Source organism: Gopherus flavomarginatus, chromosome 3 (assembly GCF_025201925.1).
Source record: "Gopherus flavomarginatus isolate rGopFla2 chromosome 3, rGopFla2.mat.asm, whole genome shotgun sequence".
Lineage (NCBI taxonomy): Eukaryota > Metazoa > Chordata > Testudines > Testudinidae > Gopherus > Gopherus flavomarginatus.
The window spans coordinates 82,244,716-82,266,043 of NC_066619.1; the positions used below are offsets into that span (position 1 = coordinate 82,244,716).

The 21,328-nt window shown below is 38.8% G+C and overlaps 2 protein-coding genes across 2 annotated transcripts in view; both read left to right on the top strand.

Moving 5' to 3' along the window:
* The window catches only part of SLC27A6 (solute carrier family 27 member 6), a 153,002-nt gene that overhangs the window by 84,264 nt on the left and 47,410 nt on the right, over positions 1 to 21,328 (top strand). The gene's annotated exons all lie outside the window — the stretch shown is intronic.
* On the top strand, positions 27 to 9,547 carry ISOC1 (isochorismatase domain containing 1). Its single transcript, XM_050945936.1, has 5 exons — positions 27 to 528; positions 3,033 to 3,152; positions 3,348 to 3,551; positions 3,906 to 4,022; positions 8,024 to 9,547. The coding sequence occupies exons 1-5, from the start codon at positions 94 to 96 to the stop codon at positions 8,168 to 8,170; spliced, it is 1,023 nt and encodes a 340-aa protein (XP_050801893.1). The 5' UTR covers positions 27 to 93; the 3' UTR covers positions 8,171 to 9,547.

Below are 21,328 nucleotides of genomic sequence, written 5' to 3' on the forward strand. Positions count from 1 at the left end.
TAGCAGGCTGGGAGCGAGCGGGCTGCGGCGGAACGGCCCTAGGGCCGGGGTAGACGCAGCTGCGCTGGGAGCTGGGCACCAGGGCCGGGCCTCATGGTGAGGAGGCGGAGCAGGAGCCGAGATTGGGGGCCGCCCGTCTGCCCGGGGGGCGGGAGCGGCTGGCGGAGCAGCAATAGCGGCGGCTTGGGCCGCAGGGAGGCGCCTGAGCGAATGCCCCTGAACATGGCGGCGGCGGCTGCTCCTCCCGCGGGTGGCGGGGGCTGCTGCCCGGCCGGGCCCGGCGGCGGCGGCTCGGTGCCTGTGCTCTTCTGCTTCTCGGTCTTCGCCCGGCCCTCGACCGTGCCGCACGGCGCCGGCTACGAGCTGCTGATCCAGAAGTTCCTGAGCCTCTACGGGGACCAGCTCGACATGCACCGCAAGTTCGTGGTACAGCTCTTCGCCGAGGAGTGGAGCCAGTACATCGACCTGCCCAAGGGCTTCGTGGTCAGCGAGCGCTGCAAAGTGCGCCTGGTGCCGTTGCAGATACAGGTGAGCCCCACCCCGGCCAGGACCAGCTCCCGCCCTCCCTGTGCCTGACTAGCTCGGAGTTACGGGCTCCCTAGAGCACGCGGGGTTGAGACTCACCCCCCTGAGGTGCACTCTGTCTGCGTGAATACAGTCCCCGCATCTCTCAGCGTGCAGGTGCCCCGCTTTGCCCTCCCCTCCTTCCTTTAAAGACTTTCCCAGCGTGCTTCAGGTCTCCTTAAAGTCCCACCCCCCCAGGTGCTGGAACTGGGGGTGTGGCTGCACCCCCTGGCTTGAAGTGGTTTCCATTATATACAAGATTAACAGTTGTGTTCAATGGCTTTTAGCACCCCTCACTGTACAATTTGTTCCAGTGCCCTTCCCCCTAGCCACCTCCCTCTCAGGCACACATCCCTTGTCACACCCACTGCCTGCTTCTCTCTAAAGTCCACATACGCTGTTGAAACCCCCTACTGTAGCCACCCCCTCTTATGTAACCTGCTCTAAAATTTCTTTTGGAAAATTAGCGTTGAAGGAATATAACCCCAGTGTCTCTTAACATGCTTACATAGAATTCTGTGTTCACAGTTGTGACCAGAGTTTAGGAATATGATTTATTAGCTCTTATCACTTTTATTGTGCCCAAACAGTTAAATAACAAATATAGTTATCCTCAAGAAATCTGAGCTTCCACATGTTGCAATAAATGTCTTTGTTTTAAAAATGATACAATATAGAAGACAGGTTATAAAAATGATTGCATAGCAGTGTCTGAGAGTGCTATGTTTCCTGACAATCTTTTTAATTGTAATAATGATTTGCGATGTCTGAGGGAAACTTCAGTGCAGAGTAAAAAAAGGCATTAGGCAAAATCTAAATCCGTGAAGAAGCAATACAGCAAACCTACATTTTATGTTATACTGATACATTTATATTATTAAGACCGGAATCTAATGCACTTCACAGAAACACATGTATCTCACAGCCACCCTTGAATCTTGGTTTTATATTTATTGAATCAGACCATATTTTCCCCAAAGATGGTACAATACATAAAACAGGAAACATTTGTCATTTGAAATAGGCACCCTGTGCAATCTGTCTTTCTTTCAACTAAATTTGTGCTGAGGTGGAATTGAGATTGGGGTCAGGATTCAACATTGAAAACAAAGATTAATCTTTAATTACAAATTTTATTGTGCCAGAGCTTTGTACTATGCACTACATGCCCCTAGTTTTATATTCAGTCCTGCTTCTGATAAATTATAGGATAGTAACTCACTGGTTTCAATGCAGACTGCTAGACAGATACAGTACGTTTTTCATAGTAAGATATCTTCATACAAACCAGAGATTTATGCCAGTCATGCTGTAATGACTGCATTCACAACAAAATCGCCTCACTTTTCTCTTTTTACAGCTTAGGGAGTTTTAAAATGTCAACTATTTTTCAATAATGAAAATGAATTTTATATGGAGAGGAATGTTCAGGTTTTAGCTGTAGTCAATTAATTTTCCTCTGTCAGGCAGAAATTTTGGATGAGTTGGAAATGCAATGTAAAAAATTAATAATTTTTATTATTTGGAATATGGCTATTCTTTGTATCATCAGAAAATACTTATTGGAATGTTATTCATAAATTAGCCTTAATAATAGAGTCCTATGCCCTAGCAGGTTATCAGGTCAGACTCCCTCTACCTCAGTGGCTCTCAGACTTTCCAGATTACTGTACGCCTATCAGGAGTCTGATTTGTCTTGGGTATCCCCAAATTTCACCTCACTTAAAGACGACTTGCTTACAGAGTCAGACATAAAAATACAAATAGTGTCACGGTACACTATTACTGAAAAATGGCGTACTTATTTTTACGATATAATTATAAAGTAAATTAATTGGAATATAAATATGGTACTTACATTTCAGTGTATAGTATATAGAGCAATATAAACAAGTCATTGTCTGTATGAAATTTTGGTTTGTACTGACTTTACTAATGCTTTTTTACGTAGCCTGCTGTAAAACTACACAAATATCTAGATGCGTTGAATGAATTTGAATAAATACCAAGTATATAGAAAGAGAATTTTATTTTAAACTTTGTTATACTACTTCTAAGTTTTAATTTTTAACATTAGTAGGTAAAACAGTTTGATAAGTTTAATGACGTTATGTCCCTGTTATATTTTAAAGTATACAAGTCTCATTATGTATTTAAACTGTCCTGAGTGCATCTCTCACTTGATAAAACTGTGGATTCCTGTTGGTTACTGCAACACTGCTGTATGTCTGGGTCAATATTTAATTGATTGCCACATGTTAGTTTTAAAAAACAAACAAAAAAGATAAAATAAAATCCTTAAACATCCTTTCCCCTCTAATTTTTTTGTTCTTCAGTATGCGTTCAACTCACACCTTGCAGAGTTTTTAAAAACTATTTCCCATTCCAGAAATCTCCTTTTTTTAATAATCATTTAAAAATTTAATTGAATTAAAACTGTGATGTTAAATCTGTATTTTTGTTTTCAGATAACTACATTAGGCAACCTGACATCTTCAAGCACTGTATTCTTTTGTTGCGATATGCAAGAAAGATTCAGACCTGCTATCAAATATTTTGGTGATATCATCAGTGTAGGACAAAGATTGGTAGGTTTACTGATTTCCCCCCTTTCTCCTCCCCTCCCTCCCACTGCAGTAACTACAAAAATAGTTGCAAATTGTCATCAATGCATAGATACTACTGGTGATTGGTGTCTTTTACAGTCTAGATGTAAATACTATACGTTCACCCCTCTCATGCTTAAATAACTTTTATTTTTGTAGATTTGTTTTTCCTTGCAGGTCCAGGGTGCACGGATTTTAGGAATTCCAGTCATTGTGACAGAACAGTATCCCAAAGGCCTTGGCAGCACCGTACAAGAAATTGATTTAACAGGAGTTAAACTTGTGCTTCCAAAAACAAAATTTTCTATGGTATTGCCAGAAGTAGAAGCTGCCTTAGCAGATATTCCTGGAGTCCGCAGTGTTGTCTTGTTTGGAGTAGAAGTATGTACTTGTTTGTTATAATAGTGTATTATTACCGTAGTATGGTTGAAAATGTGTTTATATATTGATGTCTACGCAAAGCAGTGTTATAGTCCAGATACCACTTAAAGGTTAAATTGTTTGTGATCATTTCAGTTGTTCAGATAGGATAATCTCATAAGATACTTAGATACTTATAAATTGAGTTTACAAGGCCAGATCCTGCAATTATGCAGTTTGCATTCAAAACTCCCATTGAATTAATTAGTAATTTAATGTTTAGGAAAATTATAGGATTGATCCCTAATTTAATCTTGTACTGTAGTTCTAAGTAATCCTGTAAATACTTTTATAATGCTGGTATTTTTCTGACAGACTCATGTGTGCATCCAGCAAACAGCATTGGAATTGGTTGGCAGAGGTGTGGAAGTTCACATTGTAGCAGATGCCACCTCATCAAGAAGTATGATGGACAGGATGTTTGCTCTTGAGGTAACATGCATAATTTAGATAGACTTTCTTCTACGCCTTGGGTCTGTGTTTAGTTCTCTTATTGTTACAAACCATTGAGAAAGTCACAAACATTACAGCAAGTGAATAACTCAGTGAGAGGTGTTAGTCATGTAGTCATCCACAGAATAAGTCACCGAGCAACAGGAGGGCCAGGATTTTTTTTTTTTAAACTTAAATATTTTGGTGATGTGTCTACATGCAGAGCACAGAGTTGGGGACATCAGGTCAGAATTTGGGAGCTTCTCATGAAATGTTGGACTTCTACAAACTACTGACTTTTCTTGGCCCCTTGGGTGACCTCATGAGACCGAATATTCTATGAAACTGTATAAAAATACTATAAAACTTTTTATAGCAGAATGGTATGTTGCTCGGCATGCTATTGTTGTTAAACACTTCAAGTATAAAGGGGCTCCGGTTCCAAAGCACCTTGTAATGTGCCTGTCCCCGCAAAAAAAAAAAAAAAAAGGGGGGAGGCAGCAAATTCAGTAAAACTCCTACTTGCCTCTAAGGAGCTAAAAGCTTTAAATTCCAGATTTTTAAAAAATTTCATTATCACAATTATAAGAATTCTGGTAGTCCAACTGAATATGTTACAAATGTTGCAGAAGTGACAATACATAAAGCTAGAACATTTTAAAAGTGCACCTGCATTTCATACACAACGTCATGGTGGTTTTATGGAAAACAATGCACTCTAACTAGCTTGCAAACTTCATTGTTGTGTTAAAAATCAAAGATGGAAAAGAGAACTGCATCTGCACTAAACATGGGAATTTTAGCTCTGGATTTTAGCAGAATAGTTGAAAATTAAATTCTTAAAATGAACACTAATTCCATAACTTTGTGCCAGTCACATAGAATCAAAAAAGGAGTTGCACACCTTCTATGTCTAGTAAAACTTTAGAGCTTAAGAAAAGTCAACAGTATTGAGCATTTAATAAAGATGCAGTAACTTTGATTAAGTGCGAGCTTAATGAAATCTGCCACATAATGCATATGACACACAAGGACTACTGTCAGAAAAATAAGTCACAGACTCATCTGAAAATTAATGCAGTACAGTATTACTATTGCTTAATATATATATAGCAAGAAAAGAACCAAAATTGTGGTGGTTTTGCTGTTTCTGTACATTTGCTTAGAACAAACAGCACATATCTTTCACGTGCGCATGCGCGCACACACAAATCACAGTTCTGTTTATTGTAACAGATTTTGAATTGCCCTGGACAAGTCTTGGATTTTGTCCAGTCAAAATGGATCCATTATTATAAAAAAGTAGATAGCTGCACTCAAAACTCCTAGAAAGGCATTTCAAACAAATTAATTGGTTCTGAATAAACTTTTTATTTTGAGTTTGGGGTAAATTTCAGTAGTTCTCAAAATGTAGTTCAGAAAGCACTTGCTGGTTCTTTGTGGACAGCTGACGGGTTACATGTTACTGGCTCATCTTCACTTCTATCCTCTTCACTTCTATCCACTTCTATCTGCTGCTTAATATTATAGGGGAGAGGAATAGAATGCTGCCCTCAGGGCCCATGGCTGGGGAAATGGGGACTAGAAAACAGGAAGGCATGTACAGGAATATTGTATGATCATGGGACTGATTGTCTTAAGATGTGTTCCATGATTTCAGAACATTTGATAACCCCTGGTTTAGGCTAAATACACCATAGGAAGAAATATTTAAAGCCTACAATTTTTTCCCTCTTTCACTGGATTTACAGGTTAAAGTTACCTATCCCATAGGGGAGGTGGTAGATTTAATTCATTAACATGAGTTGCTTCAGATATGCTTGCAAGTCTTTGAGATCCTCTAGTAGAGGGTACTATAGAACTACAAGCTATTATGTAGACACTTTAATACAATTTGATTCTAAATTATTGGTGTACAGTGCATTTAAAATTTTCAAATTAGACCCATATACACATCAGAATGATTGTACTCTGTATAATGAGACACATTCTGGCATGAAACAGGAATAGTTCAACTTTTTTTTTTTTTTTCCTGCTGCCCTCAGCCCTGTTTGCATTCCTCCACTCTGGGCAGATTACTTCTTCCTCATGAAGGGGTATATATGGTGACTGCCCTTTAATGTTTAGATTCGGACCAAGGAGAATCCTGCATGAAACCTGATTGTAGCCAGAGATGAGGAAGACAACTTTTATCCCATGGTCTCCTCTTCTGCTGTTACTTCTCGGATATATACAAATACATGTAGCCCCATTTAGAATTCAATCCTGTATGCTGAGATATTTTTGTCATCATGAAGAAAGCTCTAAAAGAATATTGTTTTTCAATAAGTTAGGTTTTTGTTATGCTTGAACAAATAAAAGTAATCAGTTAGGCAGCACAATTTTTGAAGTATATGACCCAGAGAAAATGTATCTGTTGTTGTTAGATACTGAACATTTCCACTGAGAAATACTCTACCAAACATTACCAGTAATGTATTTTAAAATCTTTAACTGTACTATGCATATTCTGTTTAATTTTAAAAAATGCATGACCTTCATGTGGATTAAAGTTATTCACTACAGTGCTGGAGAATTCACTGCTTTTTTGCAATTTAAGATTAAAACTTCCAGCCGTGTTCTCATGCAGAAAGTGTTAACTTGAAGGAAACAATCTGCATTTGTCTATTGTTTTACAAACTACGTGCTTACTGCATAAGGTATGACACTTAGCTAAAAATAGTGATTTTCCCCATACAAAGATTACTGCAATAATGTGGGGGATATGAATATAGGGATGCTTATCCCACAACTGCCTAATCTCGCTACCAGTGGCTAAAGAACCCAACCCTTCATAATTGGTTAGGGTACTTTTTTCCCTCCACTGCTCACAATAGAGACCAAGCCTGGAAAGTCCACTTCCTTCTCATTTTCTCTCCTACCCACTGTCCCCTCCATGGGGATAGAAGGCATGGGAGGTAGACAGGATCCAGAATAGGGATCTACAATATCAGTGAGGCAGGGATCTGATGTAGTCATTAAGCAGCTGTATAACTCTTTGCTATGGAGCTTTGGCCTAACAGAGGGGACCAGCCTTTCTCCTGGATACATTAAGATATCCTGCTGTACAGGCAGCAATTGTAGCCTGCCAGGGTTTGCATGAACTGCAAGATGTTTGGAGCTAGACAGAACATTACTGAATTTAATTGTGCTTGTATGAAATAACTTAAAATATAGGTGGTCTCTTTTAAGCCTAACAATTTTAACTTTTATGTTGAAAATATTTTATAGTCTTTCAGAAGAGTTCTCTTTGTGTAAATGTCCCATTACAGGCTAAATATAAGCTTTGCATTCTTAATGAAAATTATTGCTGTCTGACTAATATGAGTGAATTACAGTCAACAGCTAAGGCTTGTAAAAGAGTCTTCCTCTCTTACTTTCACGAGACTATACAGTGCCCTGGAACCAGCAATCTCATGAACAGGGTATTGGATGGTATCTAACAATCTCTGAAAAAGGAAGTTCATCTTCAGTACAGCTAACTTATTTTCTTTATAATAATGCATCTTACCTACACAGCACCTTTGATCCGAGGATCTCAAAATTTTAAAAAACTGGATGAGAAAAGCTTTTCAAAATTGCTATGTTGTTGGAAGGCGTTTAATTCTCACTTTATGTATGGGGAAACATTCATGTAGAGGGAAGTTACATGCTTAAATTCACATAGAAGATCTGGACTGGAGAAAGAAACCTTTCTGAATACAATGCTTTAATCCAAGACTGTTCTTCCCCCTAATTATTCCATAATAAAATTGAATTGACTTTCTCCTTCCCACACCCCTCTTAATTCTCACCAGCCTCCTGGTTTTATCCTTCCCATCCATAAATACTGGGGGCAAAACAGCACAGGATTTATTGTTTAAAATATTCACTAAAAGTATTCTCCATTTGGTATATTGTATGTGCTTATCCACACTTGCAAGGGTCTCACCTTTTTCTGTCTCTGTTTTTTTCTCTTTTAGCGTCTTGCTCGCACTGGAATAATAGTTACCACTAGTGAGGCCATCTTGCTGCAGCTGGTAGCTGATAAAGATCACCCAAAATTCAAAGAAATTCAAAACATCATTAAGGCAAGTGCTCCGGAGTCAGGGCTCCTTTCTAAAGTATAAAGAGGGCTTTCTGAAAGAGCAACACATTGTCATCTTTAAGGAAGAACTAAAGTTGTAAACAGACACGCGTGCACACACTCACACCAGCTTCAGTAGAAATATAAAACTAAAAATGGGCGTATTTGTGCTTGCCTTAGCAAAATTTGTCTGGGTGCTAGTGTGTTCTGTTTAATCACAGCTGTCAAAGACATTCAGTACCATGAGATGCTTTTATTGTCAGATGCTCTATTATTTATTTAAAAAAAACTTAAGAGGTGCCTGTTAGTCTGTACTGTATCCACTGATAGTTAGAATTCTCCAAAAAGTGCACATTTCTGTGAAATCTCTCTTGATTGTTCACTTTGTAAAAGTGTACTGTGATATTCTGCTTCACTTTTGTATTGATTGAGGTAAATGCGATGTGCTAATATGCTTTAACTTTGTGCATAAATTAAACTATTTTAATAGAGAATTTTAGTAGTATAAAATAGATGGACTACAGGTTTACATTGTCTGTCTGTCTGTCTGTCTGTCTTTTAGAATAAAAGCTAAATGCTTTGCTTATTCAGTAGACAAGCCAAGTAGTTCAAGCAACAATCTAGGCTTAATTATTTTGGGTGACTGAAGTGGACTATGTTGATTCTTGATTATTCCAGACTTTTTTTTGACTCCCTAATCCTGTTTTAATGTTCTGTACTTCAGCTACAAGTTCAAGGAAGCAATCATTGGGTCACTGCCCCTTTCAAAATTATAAAGAAATCTGTCAATTTGTTAATGAGATGATCTAAAAGATTGGTTTATAGTAATTCACAGCTAGTGGGAAACTCCTAGCATTTAAAATTGAAAAAAAATCTTAAAACTCTTTCAGTTTCAATTACTAAAGGCTAATTATTTCTAGAAATGTCCTTGGATTTTTTTAATCCTTGTATGACTAGATTTAATAAACTCCATCTGGTTTCTGCATTAAGCCAAGCAAGCCCTGAAAAAAATAATCAACTTTTCTAGTCTGTTGCAGACTTCTGCAGCACTGATGTTGGAATTTGATTGGAATCTAGCCTAAAAGCGTAATTTAAAAAGGGACATCTGTAACTTGTTGCTATATATTTTGTAGCTGGAACTTTAACACGATTGTTCCTTTTGAAGGCACCTTCTTCATGTTCAAATGGGTTAAAATTGTTACATAATGTTTACAACAAGAATATAACTTTAGAACCTTTAAGGTGTTTTTTTTTTGGTTATTTTTTTAAGTAGATGAAAAAATATTGAACACTGATCTTTTGGCTATAAAACTAATTACAGTAAATGTATTGTTTGAAATGATTTATTTTCCCCACAAGATGGCTCTAAAAGAATTGTATAACCTTTATATGTTTAAAGCAAATAAAATGTTAACATTTACTGTGTCTCTTACTCTTGTGGTATTTGTGGAATGGAGAATCCTAAAAGCTGTTATTTACCATAGCTCTTATTCTAGCTTTTGCTGTCTGTAAAATTTCCATAGATGTCATGGAAATTTTGTGCAACGATTTAGAGAAGAGTGTGGCCCAATAGCTTTGCTTATGTTATTAAGAACTTATTTTGTGCTCTAAAATTTGAAGAATGATCACCACTCTTGTGGCTTGAGACAGGAAAAGGAGAAGAAAGGTTGAAGAAGCCATTGTCCCACATCACTGACCTACTTTTACTTTTTTTCTTTTGGCTGCTATATTAATCATGCTGTCTAATAGAGTAAAGTCTACTTATATAAATCAACAGCTGTGCACAAAAGTACAATAAATATCTCATGAAATATTCTGTTTCTTCAATATTTATACATTTATATTACCTGTGGTAGTGAGGAGAGGGAAATTTCCAACAATATCTTATGCATATAATTTTTTGGAGAGATGTTGCCACCTTCCAGAGCACCATATTTTATGTTGGAAACACAAGCAGGTATTTGTAGTTGATTAATTGTTAGTGAAACCAAACCATTGGAGCCACACTGCCAGGATGAGCCACAGGGACCCTAGAGCCTGAGCATTGTCTCCTTAATCTCCAGCAGATCCCAGAGATCCATAAGGTTTATGGACTGGATCTGTTGTTTATGTGCTAGGGTTTGGGGGAAACTAAACTTTCTCCCTTTCCCACAGATAGGGAAAAATATTGGAGGAAACACTATGAGAACTCCACAGAGATTTCCTTTCAATGGATCCCATCCCAATGATATTACCACAAGAGATGTCAATCAGGAATAATAAAAGAAAACACTAAAGAGGATCCTTATAAACTAATTCATATTACCAATGATGCCTATTTGTACCTAGATCCAAAGAGTCCTGTGGCACCTTATAGACTAACAGACATTGGAGCATATGCTTTCGTGAGTGAATACTCACTTCATCAGACGCAACGACCTAGTATATACTTTCTGAATTTATAGATTTCGCCTTTAAAAATGTTAATTTTTAAAAGCCCCCACTTACGTTTTTCCTAAGTTTAAAAAAAAAACGCAAAAACATACTGAGTGATAGCGTCATATAAATGAGTGTTTGTGTGTGAAGTGAGGCACAAGGTGAATCAAATTACTGTCTTTCACTTGAGACTTGTTAATCAGCACAGTTGGATTGTCTGGCATGTCTTAGTGAAATTCTAAAACTGATTAAAAAAATTCATTGCCCAATTTTGTGCCTAGGGGAACAAAAATGAGAAGAAAATTTTGCCCTAATCTCTTCATGCCAACTACTCAGCTGCACTATTTTGTTCTCTATGCAGCTGTGGATTGTTGGTTGACATTAATAGACATATTTGTAGAGTAAAATATCAAAGATGAAGGAGCAGGAAAGGAGGTCTAAGGGCTTTGTTATTTTCAGAGGTGCTGAGCTTCCACAGTTCCCTCTGAAAATCGGGCTCTACACCTCTGGCAGGGATGCACAACAAAAATGTTACCTTTGATTTTAGTTTTAATAGCTTGATGAACTATATGGTTTGTAAATGTTACTCCCTCCTTTCTTTCAAATGCAATGTTTTATTGCCATTTATCTTCTCTCCCCCACAAAATGTTTTGTCAAATTATTTTTGTAACTGAAATCTTTCAGCCCAAGCTGTTTACTGCTGTTCACAAAATGATACTTGCCCAGCTGTTTAATCTAAGATATTTCTAGCACAGCTATCAGTGTTAAATGGAAGAGTCAAGCCATGAGATGAAACACCTACTTGAAAAAACTGACCTGTGTCATAAGGCTAAGGCATAGTCATGGAACAATAAAAGCTAATCACAGTCCAGGCTTTTTAAAGCCCACTTCATAATTTTCTAGTATCAGAGGGATAGCCGTGTTAGTCTGGATGTATAAAAGCAGCAAAGAATCCTGTGGCACCTTATAGACTAACAGACGTTTTGGAGCATGAGCTTTCGTGGGTGAATACCCACTTCGTCAGATGCATCCGACGAAGTGGGTATTCACCCACGAAAGCTCATGCTCCAAAACGTCTATTAGTCTATAAGGTGCCACAGGATTCTTTGCTGCTTTCATAATTTTCTAATGGCCCTCGTATTAGATGTAAAAGTAACATGATCCTTTAGCCTAATCTTTTTTATTAAAACAAGTCTATACTGACCTAATACTGCCATCTTCTGTAATAAAAAGATCCTACAATCTAATTAGTCATAAAAAGCTACAGCTTTACCTAAATGAATGACCATGAACCAATTGGAGTATGTGGCTACACAAAACTACTTTCCTAACTGTTCCTTTATCTGGTTTGATAATACCATTCTCAGCATTACATAAACTGTACATCTGAGCCAATGTATAGGATTGGAGTAATGGCCTTACTGATGGACAGATCCGGCAATCTGAATAATATATGAAAACATTTCATAGTGATGTACCTGCCCTGATGAGCTTACACATTAATACATATTCAATAAATCTGCTACCTTAATGATTTTCAAGGCTTGATTTGATTCCTTGGACAGTGTGTAGCATGTATCCCATATGTCTGAGGGAACAACGAGAGTTAGGTGCCCACATATCTTTGAGAATCTGGGTCTTTGCGTGTTGTATGGTCTCAGCCAATAATACTGGGCAACAGTCATCTTGCTTTTTGCTCCATTTCTCCCTCTTCCTTTACTAGCAGGAAGTAAAGGAAATACTCTTATCAATACAACTATTGTAACATCTGTACAAGTATATTTATATGCACATTTTGTTTCCAAAACTCATCTTTTTGTTCTTTTAGGGATGTTGAAGAATCACAACTTTTTAATATTCTCCTATCCTCACCACTTGATATATCTACATTTAATAAAAAATGAAGATACTTGTTAAATTTGGTAAAGCTAAAACTATCCCTGTCAACTTGAGTTTGGATCACAAGTTGCCATTCCTGCACTCATAATCTATTGTGAGTTAGTCTCACTGGCAGCAGGAAATATCTGTCTGCTCATAAGAAGGAAGCAAGCAGACTGAGTAGAACTGGAAAAATAGTTTAAGATATACTCAACAGCAGTAGGATTGTGAACAAATCTAATGCCCTTGGTCTCATACAAACCCATCCCAGTCTAATTCAAAATCAGTTAATGTTTTGTTTCAGAACTGTGCAATCTACTCACGGTGAGCAATTTGTCTGAAGAATTTTGCCCTCTTTTTCTTAAACAAGCTTTGATTTTTATTCATTTGTTCAATGTTTGAAATTATTCTGCAAATAGGTTTTATAATCAGTTTCATAAACTTATTTGGGTGTATGGATGAACTATCTTGTAGCTTGCCTCTTCTCCATTCCCTTATGAGGAGGTTGTTGTGCCTATATGAAGTGACTCTGGAGGAACTGTACCCAACAGTTCACCCACCATGAGGTTGGTGTCTCACTGACTGACAGCTGAGTCAGCGAAGGTTCCAATCAGACAGCACCTTGAGGAAATGATTGATAGCTCTGAAACAAAGCTGTTAGCCCCTACAGATGGTTTCAGTGGGGCTGAACCTCAGGCCCAGGAAAGTGGGAGTAGGAAAAAAAGACTGCAGACAACAGGAGAAAGGGCAGTTTTGTCCCTGTAGTAGGGGGTTCATTTGTTGACATACCGGTCAGTTCCTGTAACCCTGTATAAAGCTGTTGAAGTTCTGCTGACTCATTGGTTTTGCTTATAAACTCCACCCAGATGAAGGTAAGTGGGTTCTAGAGCTTAAAGGAAGTGGGATAAAGAAGGTCCTGGAGACAATCCTTGGGGACAATGAGGCTCAGTGGAGGAAATTTTAGGCTGAGGTTTATGTTCTATTTTTTGTTACCAACAAACCAAACCCTTAGAAGGATGAGTTTGTATGCTATCTTAGTCTGTGCTGCTTTGAGGACGGGGTAGGGATTCTGCCCATTAACAGTACTCCAATTCCTGGTCCTCTCCCCATGTGGCAGTTTTGACGTGTTAATGCAGACCAGGTCTGAAATAACCTCTGCAAGCCTGAGTGGTGGTGCAGAATAAGTGGAAGAACAGTTGTAGTGGCCAAGGAGTTAATCATCAACTCCACAGGTCTCTAATTAAGAGATGCTGTGGAGTCTTGCTGCACCTTTTCTAAACTTCTGGCTATCCTCCAGATCAGTGAGGCAGATCTTGCCTATGCAAGAGTAAGTCTTTATTCTTGTGGAAGAGGAGATCAAGATGTAACCCATGCTCTTTACTCTCTCATCAAGACAGGGAGGATACTAAACAAGGCTGGACGTGACACTGATCCGTCTTGAGCCCTAATATACCCCACCCCACCTTGATGCATTACAGTGTACTGTAATAATCTGTATGCAGTTTTTAAGGCACATGACAGTGTTCATATCCAAACCAATCTGAGTTCATTTTAAAAGTAAGCTTTTGTTAGAATACCGTAACAAATGCTTTTCTCTAGTCCAAATACACACTACTAAATAGACTGCATTCCTTTCATCCTTTCCAAAAAAGCAATAAGTTTTTTTCTGGTAAAATCTATTCTTCATGAAAAATATCTTGTTGCTCATGATTACTAAAAATAACCATCACAAAATCTTAGCCTTAAAGGTCACGGACAATAAATAAAAATTCACCGAAGCCATGACCTGTCTGTGGCTTTTGCTGCTGCAACTTCATGGTTTCCCCTGCCACCGTGGTGGATGGGGGCTGTGGGGTTACCCCTCTGCCCACAGCTGCAGGGTGACCATATATCCCAAAGAGAAAATGGGATGCTCCTAGCCCCTCACCCAAGGTGTTCCCCTCCCCATGTGTGAGGCTGTCACCCATTACTGAAACTCTGAGGAGGGCCCCCTCAGGAGTCTGTCACCTGTTGCTGGAACCTTGGTGGGGCAGGGGGCTTATCGCTGCTGTCACTGGAACCCTTCCAGGCCCCACTGGCTGCCAGCTCGAGTCTAGCAGCTCCTGGGGCTGAAGCAGAGAATGTAACGGAGGTCGCTGGAAGTCACGGAGTCTGTGAGTTCCATGACCTCCGTGACATAAACGTAGCCTTACTCATGATTCCAATCCTCTAGATGTTGAGTGATTTGTTTCTCTTAATACGTCTGCCATTATTTAACCAGCGATGTAAGTCAAACTTTTAGGAAGCAAGAGTCAGAATCATTCTTTTTTAGTATGACCATGGTCTGTTTATTTTAAGGGTACAGTACAAAAAGTTCAATACCCTGTAATTTCAAAAGCGTTTCAGTTAATCATGCATTGCTAATGCTACAGACCTGCTAAGAAAGGCAGTGGAAACTATGGAAGATAAAGACTTATCCATTTGATAAACTTTGACGTTACCCAGAACTGTACCTAGCCTATGGATAAATACCACTCTGAGAATTTTCCACAGTACTTACTGCCATGGCAGCAACTGCAGGACTCAGTGATCAGAGGCATTTTTTTCCACACCTTATGATAAATTACAGAGGATAAACTATTCTAGAGATCTGCACAACAGATGTCCCTCACACAGGTTCAGAACATTTGTTCTGAAAAAAGGGTTCTGACAATCTTGTACAGGCCCAACAAGAAAGCTCTATTTTGTGTGTTCATTATTAGTGTTATAATAAAATCTTTAGGGCATGGGAGTTTGATGAAGTTAAAGACTGACCTTTCTGGGATCACAAGAGCAGCTTCTGGAAAGTTAAGAGGAGACTATTATAGATAGATGCTCCATTGTTTCACAGAACTGTGGCTATTTATAAAGATGAAGGTAGGTGATCGCTCTGCCTTTTGATTACTGGTGTGAATTGTATAACCTACCTTTTCATAGGCGATAAAGAGCTATTGGAAAAGGGCTGCTACAAATAACTGGAATTTTATAACTATTAATATATTCATATCAGCTTAACTGACTTGCTAATACAGCCCAGGTTGGCAGCTGTCCTGCCACTGACAGCATTTGGCTTTGCTTTAATGAAACCTTTTCATTTGCTCAGGAGAAAGACAAAGCAAACAAATGAAGAGAATAGTTAATGGAGGATATATGGCTACGTGTTAATGAAAATAAGTAACTTCTCTTTTTATTCAGTATTCTGCTTTTGTAGTAGGATATCTAGGATGCTGGATCATTTACAAACATAGCTATCTCTATATAGTGAAGTGTTACAACAGTTGGTTGGGTCATAGTGTTCCATGTCTTTGTCATTCTTTTATTAGGACCTTCTTTGTTCCCTTTTTAAATAACACCGTTTAGAAGATTTTCATTAATTTTTTTAATTGTGTAGGGAGAAGATTCCATTACCCTTTCTGACACTAAGTAGTGACATTAATTGCTCAGGCCAGAAAGGGTAACAGTATTACCCCTGTTCTCTATACAGAGCCCGTCCAGTGATCATTCACTCTGCCACAATAAAACATGTACACCTAAAGGTTGTGGGAAAGGGTTTTAGACTTGGTGTTCAGTTTCTAAAAAGACATCTAGTGCTAAAACAGGACTTTTGGAGCTAAAGCTTTAACTATATGCTATAGTATGAACTGTACACGAGTATGAATGTTGAATTATATACTAGTCTAGTCTTCAGGGGTGAATCCTGAGCCTACCAAAGTCAATGGAAGCTTTGCCATTGATTTCAACAGGGGCAGGATTTCACCCCATATGTGCAAACATTGCTTAAGTAGACATTTCAGGAGTTAAAGCTTAGCAGGCCTAAGAGTGCCTGACAATCAGCCAGAAACAGTGCACTACCTCAAAAGGAAACTGCAAAGGAGACTGACTCCCGATGAATCTGGACTCTGTCTTTGTTCCTTGCATTGGCACTCTATCTAAGTACAGGGTGAAGACTAATTTGCAGTGGCATCAACACAAAATAGAGTCCTAATGCATCATCGCTGTAAATGTTATCATTAGAGTTGTGGAAGTAATGAAAAAGACAAAGTCCATCAATTTTTTAAATTAATTGGCTAATCTCTCTTTTGTGGCACTTGTAGAGAACAATCAAGTGGCCAGATTTTACTGGCAAAGTCATTAAAAGCAAATTTCACAGTGCATGAAGTAGTAGTTGTGGAAACCAAATTTAAAATTCCCACCTGGAAGTATTAATGCCAGAAGTGTTTGTCCATTCATCCAGGCAGGAAATAGATACAAAGACATATGACATATCTGACCAATCACATTGCAAATTGATTTCTGAATATTCACAATCCATTCACAGGATAAAAAAATTAGGGTACATTTTTCTAAAGCAACTAAGTGAGTTAGACTCCTAAGTCCAATTGAAAGACAATGATAAATAGTTCCTCATAGCACTTTTCATACATTGATCTCAACGTGCTTTTGTAAAGGTGGCAGCTATCATTTCCCCCATTTTACAGATGGGGAAACTGAGGCAAGGAAAGGCACTTCTAACTCTCATAGGTGCTTTTGAAAATGGTAAATTTAGTCAAACGTGAACAACAAATATATTTAGGGTAATACAGAAGTTGAGTGTGGGATTTTCAAAGTACTCAGCATTGGCCTAACTGTGCTCCCATTGAAGTCAGTGATAAAACTCCCATTGACTTCAAAATTAAGAGGAGTTAGGCCCATGCTGAATGTTTTTGAAAATCCCATCCTAAGGTCCAGATTGTGACCCCTTTACTCAAAACAGTGAGGAGTTACTCACCTAAATAATCCCAATGACTTCAATGAGCGTAACAGTTTCACAATCTGAAGCTGCACTCAAGTTTATACTGTCAGGATCTGCTACAATTTTCTTTCTACAGACTCCTCAAGATCTTTCATTATTCTTCCAGTTTTTAGTCATTGATATGTTCTTCATGCCACCTTCCTTTCTTCATCGTGGGCAAGTGATGTCCATATAGCCTGTAGAAGACTTGGGGTAGACTGTTCGCTCCTAGGGATAGGATGGTTTTCTGTCTGTGTCTTGTATGTAGCTGAGTACATTAGTATTGCTAAATAATTATTGAATAATAATAGTGATTTCATGATGGAGAATAGCATGTAAATGATATACCACCCTGCAATGATCCACATACATCTATTCCTTTCCAGAGCCCATGGAGTAATCTCTTCTGCACAGAAATGCTAGTTTGCTTTGACATGAAAAAAGAAAAAATAGTTTTCCATGTTTATAAACTCATTTCTAAAACATCTCAGAACTATATTGAAATTTGCTGTGACCTGACCACTTCCCCAAAGGACAGTCCATGTGTTTTATTAGCTCCAGCAGCTGTTTTTTCATTTTATACTAGTACATTTCATTATGACAGTCTCCCTTGTATGATGTATCCGTTATACAGAACCCATTGCTCATTAACTGAACCCTTAAAAAATTTTGCTCCTTTTAATCTGCTAATAAGGAGTTTTGCAAATTTGGAAGCATAAATATTCATTCATATCTACTAAGGTTCTAATTCAATTTTTAAAAATACAATTTCCATACTTCTAAAGAAGAAACTAGGATGATGAGGAACTGAGGGAAGAAATTTGATGGTTCTGAGGGAGAGTAAATCTCCTGAGATTTAACTTGTACTGTGTTTAATCACATCTTCAAGTGAGTCTAGAATGGGGGCATCATCAGGTACAGAATGCAAGGAAGTTCATGAGGGGATAGGGTTTTGCCACGGAAGCAATAACGAGGACAGATGGATGCCACTTAGGTGTTTAGTCAATGAGATAAAGTCTTGTATCACAATATGACCTCTCTTTTTGTTCCTTACGTTTTCTATTACAGCGGTTCTCAAACTTTTTTTTCCATGGACCACTTGAAAATTGCTGAGGGTCTTGGCAGACCACCTAATGATCTTTCCATATGTTGTTTGTACCATTAGCTAACTATTGTAAAGAGGGAAACCCCTGTTAAAATCCCTTCTTTCCATCAAGCAGAGTAGGGAGTTGAACTGGGGTCTTATACATGCAAGGTGAACCCTCTAGCCAGAGGTCAAAAGTTGTAAGAGAGGCCTCTTCCACTCCCTCCCCTCTTGCTAAAAATGGCTTAGGCACCTGACTCCAGGGGAGCATTCCCAGCTGTGGATCAGAAATGTCCACCCAACTCCATAAGGGAGAAGGGTTTAAGACATTCTCTCTCCTTGCCATTTTCTATTGGGTAACTTAGGCATCTTCCTAGTGTACTGACTTTTGTGGATCCCAGTCTCAGGTTCCTATCTCATTGTATTGGGAGCCTTGCTGGCTAATCTGGGGTTTGTGGATTCCAGTGATTTTAAAGGCACCTAAAAGTTATTCATTGCAATACTTGTGCCTCTTTGTGGATTCAGGCCTAACTAACTACACTATATGCAAGGCTGTGGAGAGCCAGTCGCTAGGCAATCAAGCCTTCATTATCAGAGGGGTAGCCATGTTAGTCTGGATCTGTAAAAGCAGCAAAGAATCCTGTGGCATCTTATAGACTAACAGAGGGGACTATGCTCTGAATGCAATGCAGCCTCATAACAGCTAAAGATTACAGTTGTTCAATGGCCTACATGAGGCCTGGCACATCACAGATCCTGAAGTTGATAGAACAAAATGATCCATAATTTTCCTTATCTGATGGCAGAAGTTTAACAAGTACCTACCAGCAGCCCAAAGAAATCCTTGCAGTACATTAGTGAGAAGTGGGTGTGCTAAAAATGGACAGTTACTAAACGATAGTTTGTAATGATAGGGAAATCATCTCACTGTATGCTTAAAATGAAGTTTTACTGTGATAGTCGCTTCTCCTCCATTTTGAAAATAATCTCCTAATGCCTATGGACACCAAAGAGAGTCTAATTTACAGTTCAGATACATTCAAGAGCAAGGTTTAGTCAGTCAGAAAGCCATGAGGCTACTCATTGATAAAATACAGTTTAGTATGGCAGTGTGTGGCACAATATATTAAATTTCATTGTGATTAGGGTTCACCACTTCTGTACATATGGACCCATGTTTACAGGGCTTGACTAAGCCCTCTGAAGAAGTCACCAAGCACAGATTTCTGTGGCAATTTTGTATCTAATAGTCAATGTGAATCAGTTATTACAAGCACATTTGGATACAAGGATGATAGCATTTTGTATTTATAGAATATCTTCAAGCTAAGTATCTTAAGCACTTCACAAACATTGATGAATGAATCTTCAGCAGCTCATTAAGTTAGTTATTTTCCTTATCTTCAGACAGAGGAGCTGAGGTACAAACAGTTAAAACCAACAACTTCAAGCGTGTCCTCTAATTTTGAGTACTCCATTGGTAACAAATAGGAGATAATTTTCAGGATGGTTGAGCACTTGCTTCTCTCATTGACTTCAGCTGAAAATGTGGGTGCTCAGCATCTCTGAAAACCATGCAGTACATATCAGAATTGGGGTCCTCAAAAACTAGTAGAAATTTTTGTCTAAAGACAAAACCCAGCAAATTAAATTTCTAATCTTCCCTAATCAGTACCTCCCATTACCTCAGAGAGCCTCCAGATGCAAGCCCTTAAGAAATGTGACCAACAATGAAAAACAGTGAGCAACTCAGTAATCAAAATTAGATCAGCAAGTTCCCACAAATATTGGGAAATCACACACACAATAGACAACCAAAAAAAGAGAATATACAGAAAGCCACAAAAACTAACTGAAATAAAAGGAGAAAAAATAATCTTGCAAAGATCCACTTATAATTTTGGCTCCATGCTATACTCACACATTTAATTGACTTGATTAGGATCATGATATTTAAAGGACAGCAGTGAGTTAATAAGACCACATATACTTTGAGTCTTAACTCAGTGTAATCTTCTAATCTTACTTAGAGACTAATCAGTAACCATGTGAATGAAAGAACAGGAATTTTGTGTATATACACACAGAGAGATGGTACTTTGGCATATTACAACTATTGCAAGGTATGTAGGCAAAACAACAGTACAGAATAGCTAAGCCATATATTACTTCCCATATACCATTACATTTTGATTCAGAGACTGATGTTTCACAGGATCTATTTCATTCCACACTAAAGGTAATGTCTTCCTGCCATTATGATCCTGCTAGAAAGGGTAGCAATGGATCTTTCTTACAAAAGAGGAGAAAGTCAAACTAATTAGATATGGAAACCCAATTAATATGATTGATTAATTAATATGGGAGGCATGATTACTGACCATTCTGACATCCTTTTTAGTCAGTGTTCTTAAAACTGACTCTTCTAGGAAGGCCTAGGTTTGGAATCACATCCTGTTCTCTGTGAATGCTTTAGGCTGCAGTAAGTGAAACCAGTATGACTTTAAACACAAGTGGTGAGATTTACAGTGTGCTGTAAGGAAGAAGCTTTAGGCTCATCAACAGGCAATACCAGCCCCAAAAGAGGCCTTCCACATAAACTCTGCAGAAACTTTGAAGAAAGTGGCTGCCTCCTGAGATAAGGAGACATAGAGGGAGACTCTTGAAGACTTGAGGCTGATAGTGGTAGGATTTTCTCACAAGGATAGCCAGGGCTGGCTCTAGGCACTAGCAAACCAAGCATGTGCTTAGGGTGGCACATTTTCAGAGGCACCATTCCAGCCTTCTTTTTTTTTTTTTTTTGCTTTGGGCAGCAAAAGCCTAGAGCCAGCCCTGGCAGCAGCAGCGCATCGTGTGCTAGGGGCTCCCTGGGGCTGCTGCGGTTTGCGCTGCCAGCCGTGGGGGAGCAGCGCCCGCACCTTGTGGCTGGGCCTGGTGGGCTCTGAGCAGGGGAAACTGTGGCTAGAGGCCTTCTTGCGGGGCACATGGAGCTGCCTGCAGGTGCTGCAGGGCGGCCGCCCCCAGCGCCATAGCCG

What these genes read in the sequence shown, in the direction of transcription:
- ISOC1 (XM_050945936.1), top strand. Translation starts at nt 94, where the DNA reads ATGGTGAGGAGGCGGAGCAGGAGCCGAGATTGGGGGCCGCCCGTCTGC. An exon ending in TCAGTGTAGGACAAAGATTG is followed by an intron (nt 3,153 to 3,347) that starts GTAGGTTTACTG and finishes TTTTCCTTGCAG; the next exon opens with GTCCAGGGTGCACGGATTTT. An exon ending in ACAGGATGTTTGCTCTTGAG is followed by an intron (nt 4,023 to 8,023) that starts GTAACATGCATA and finishes TTTCTCTTTTAG; the next exon opens with CGTCTTGCTCGCACTGGAAT.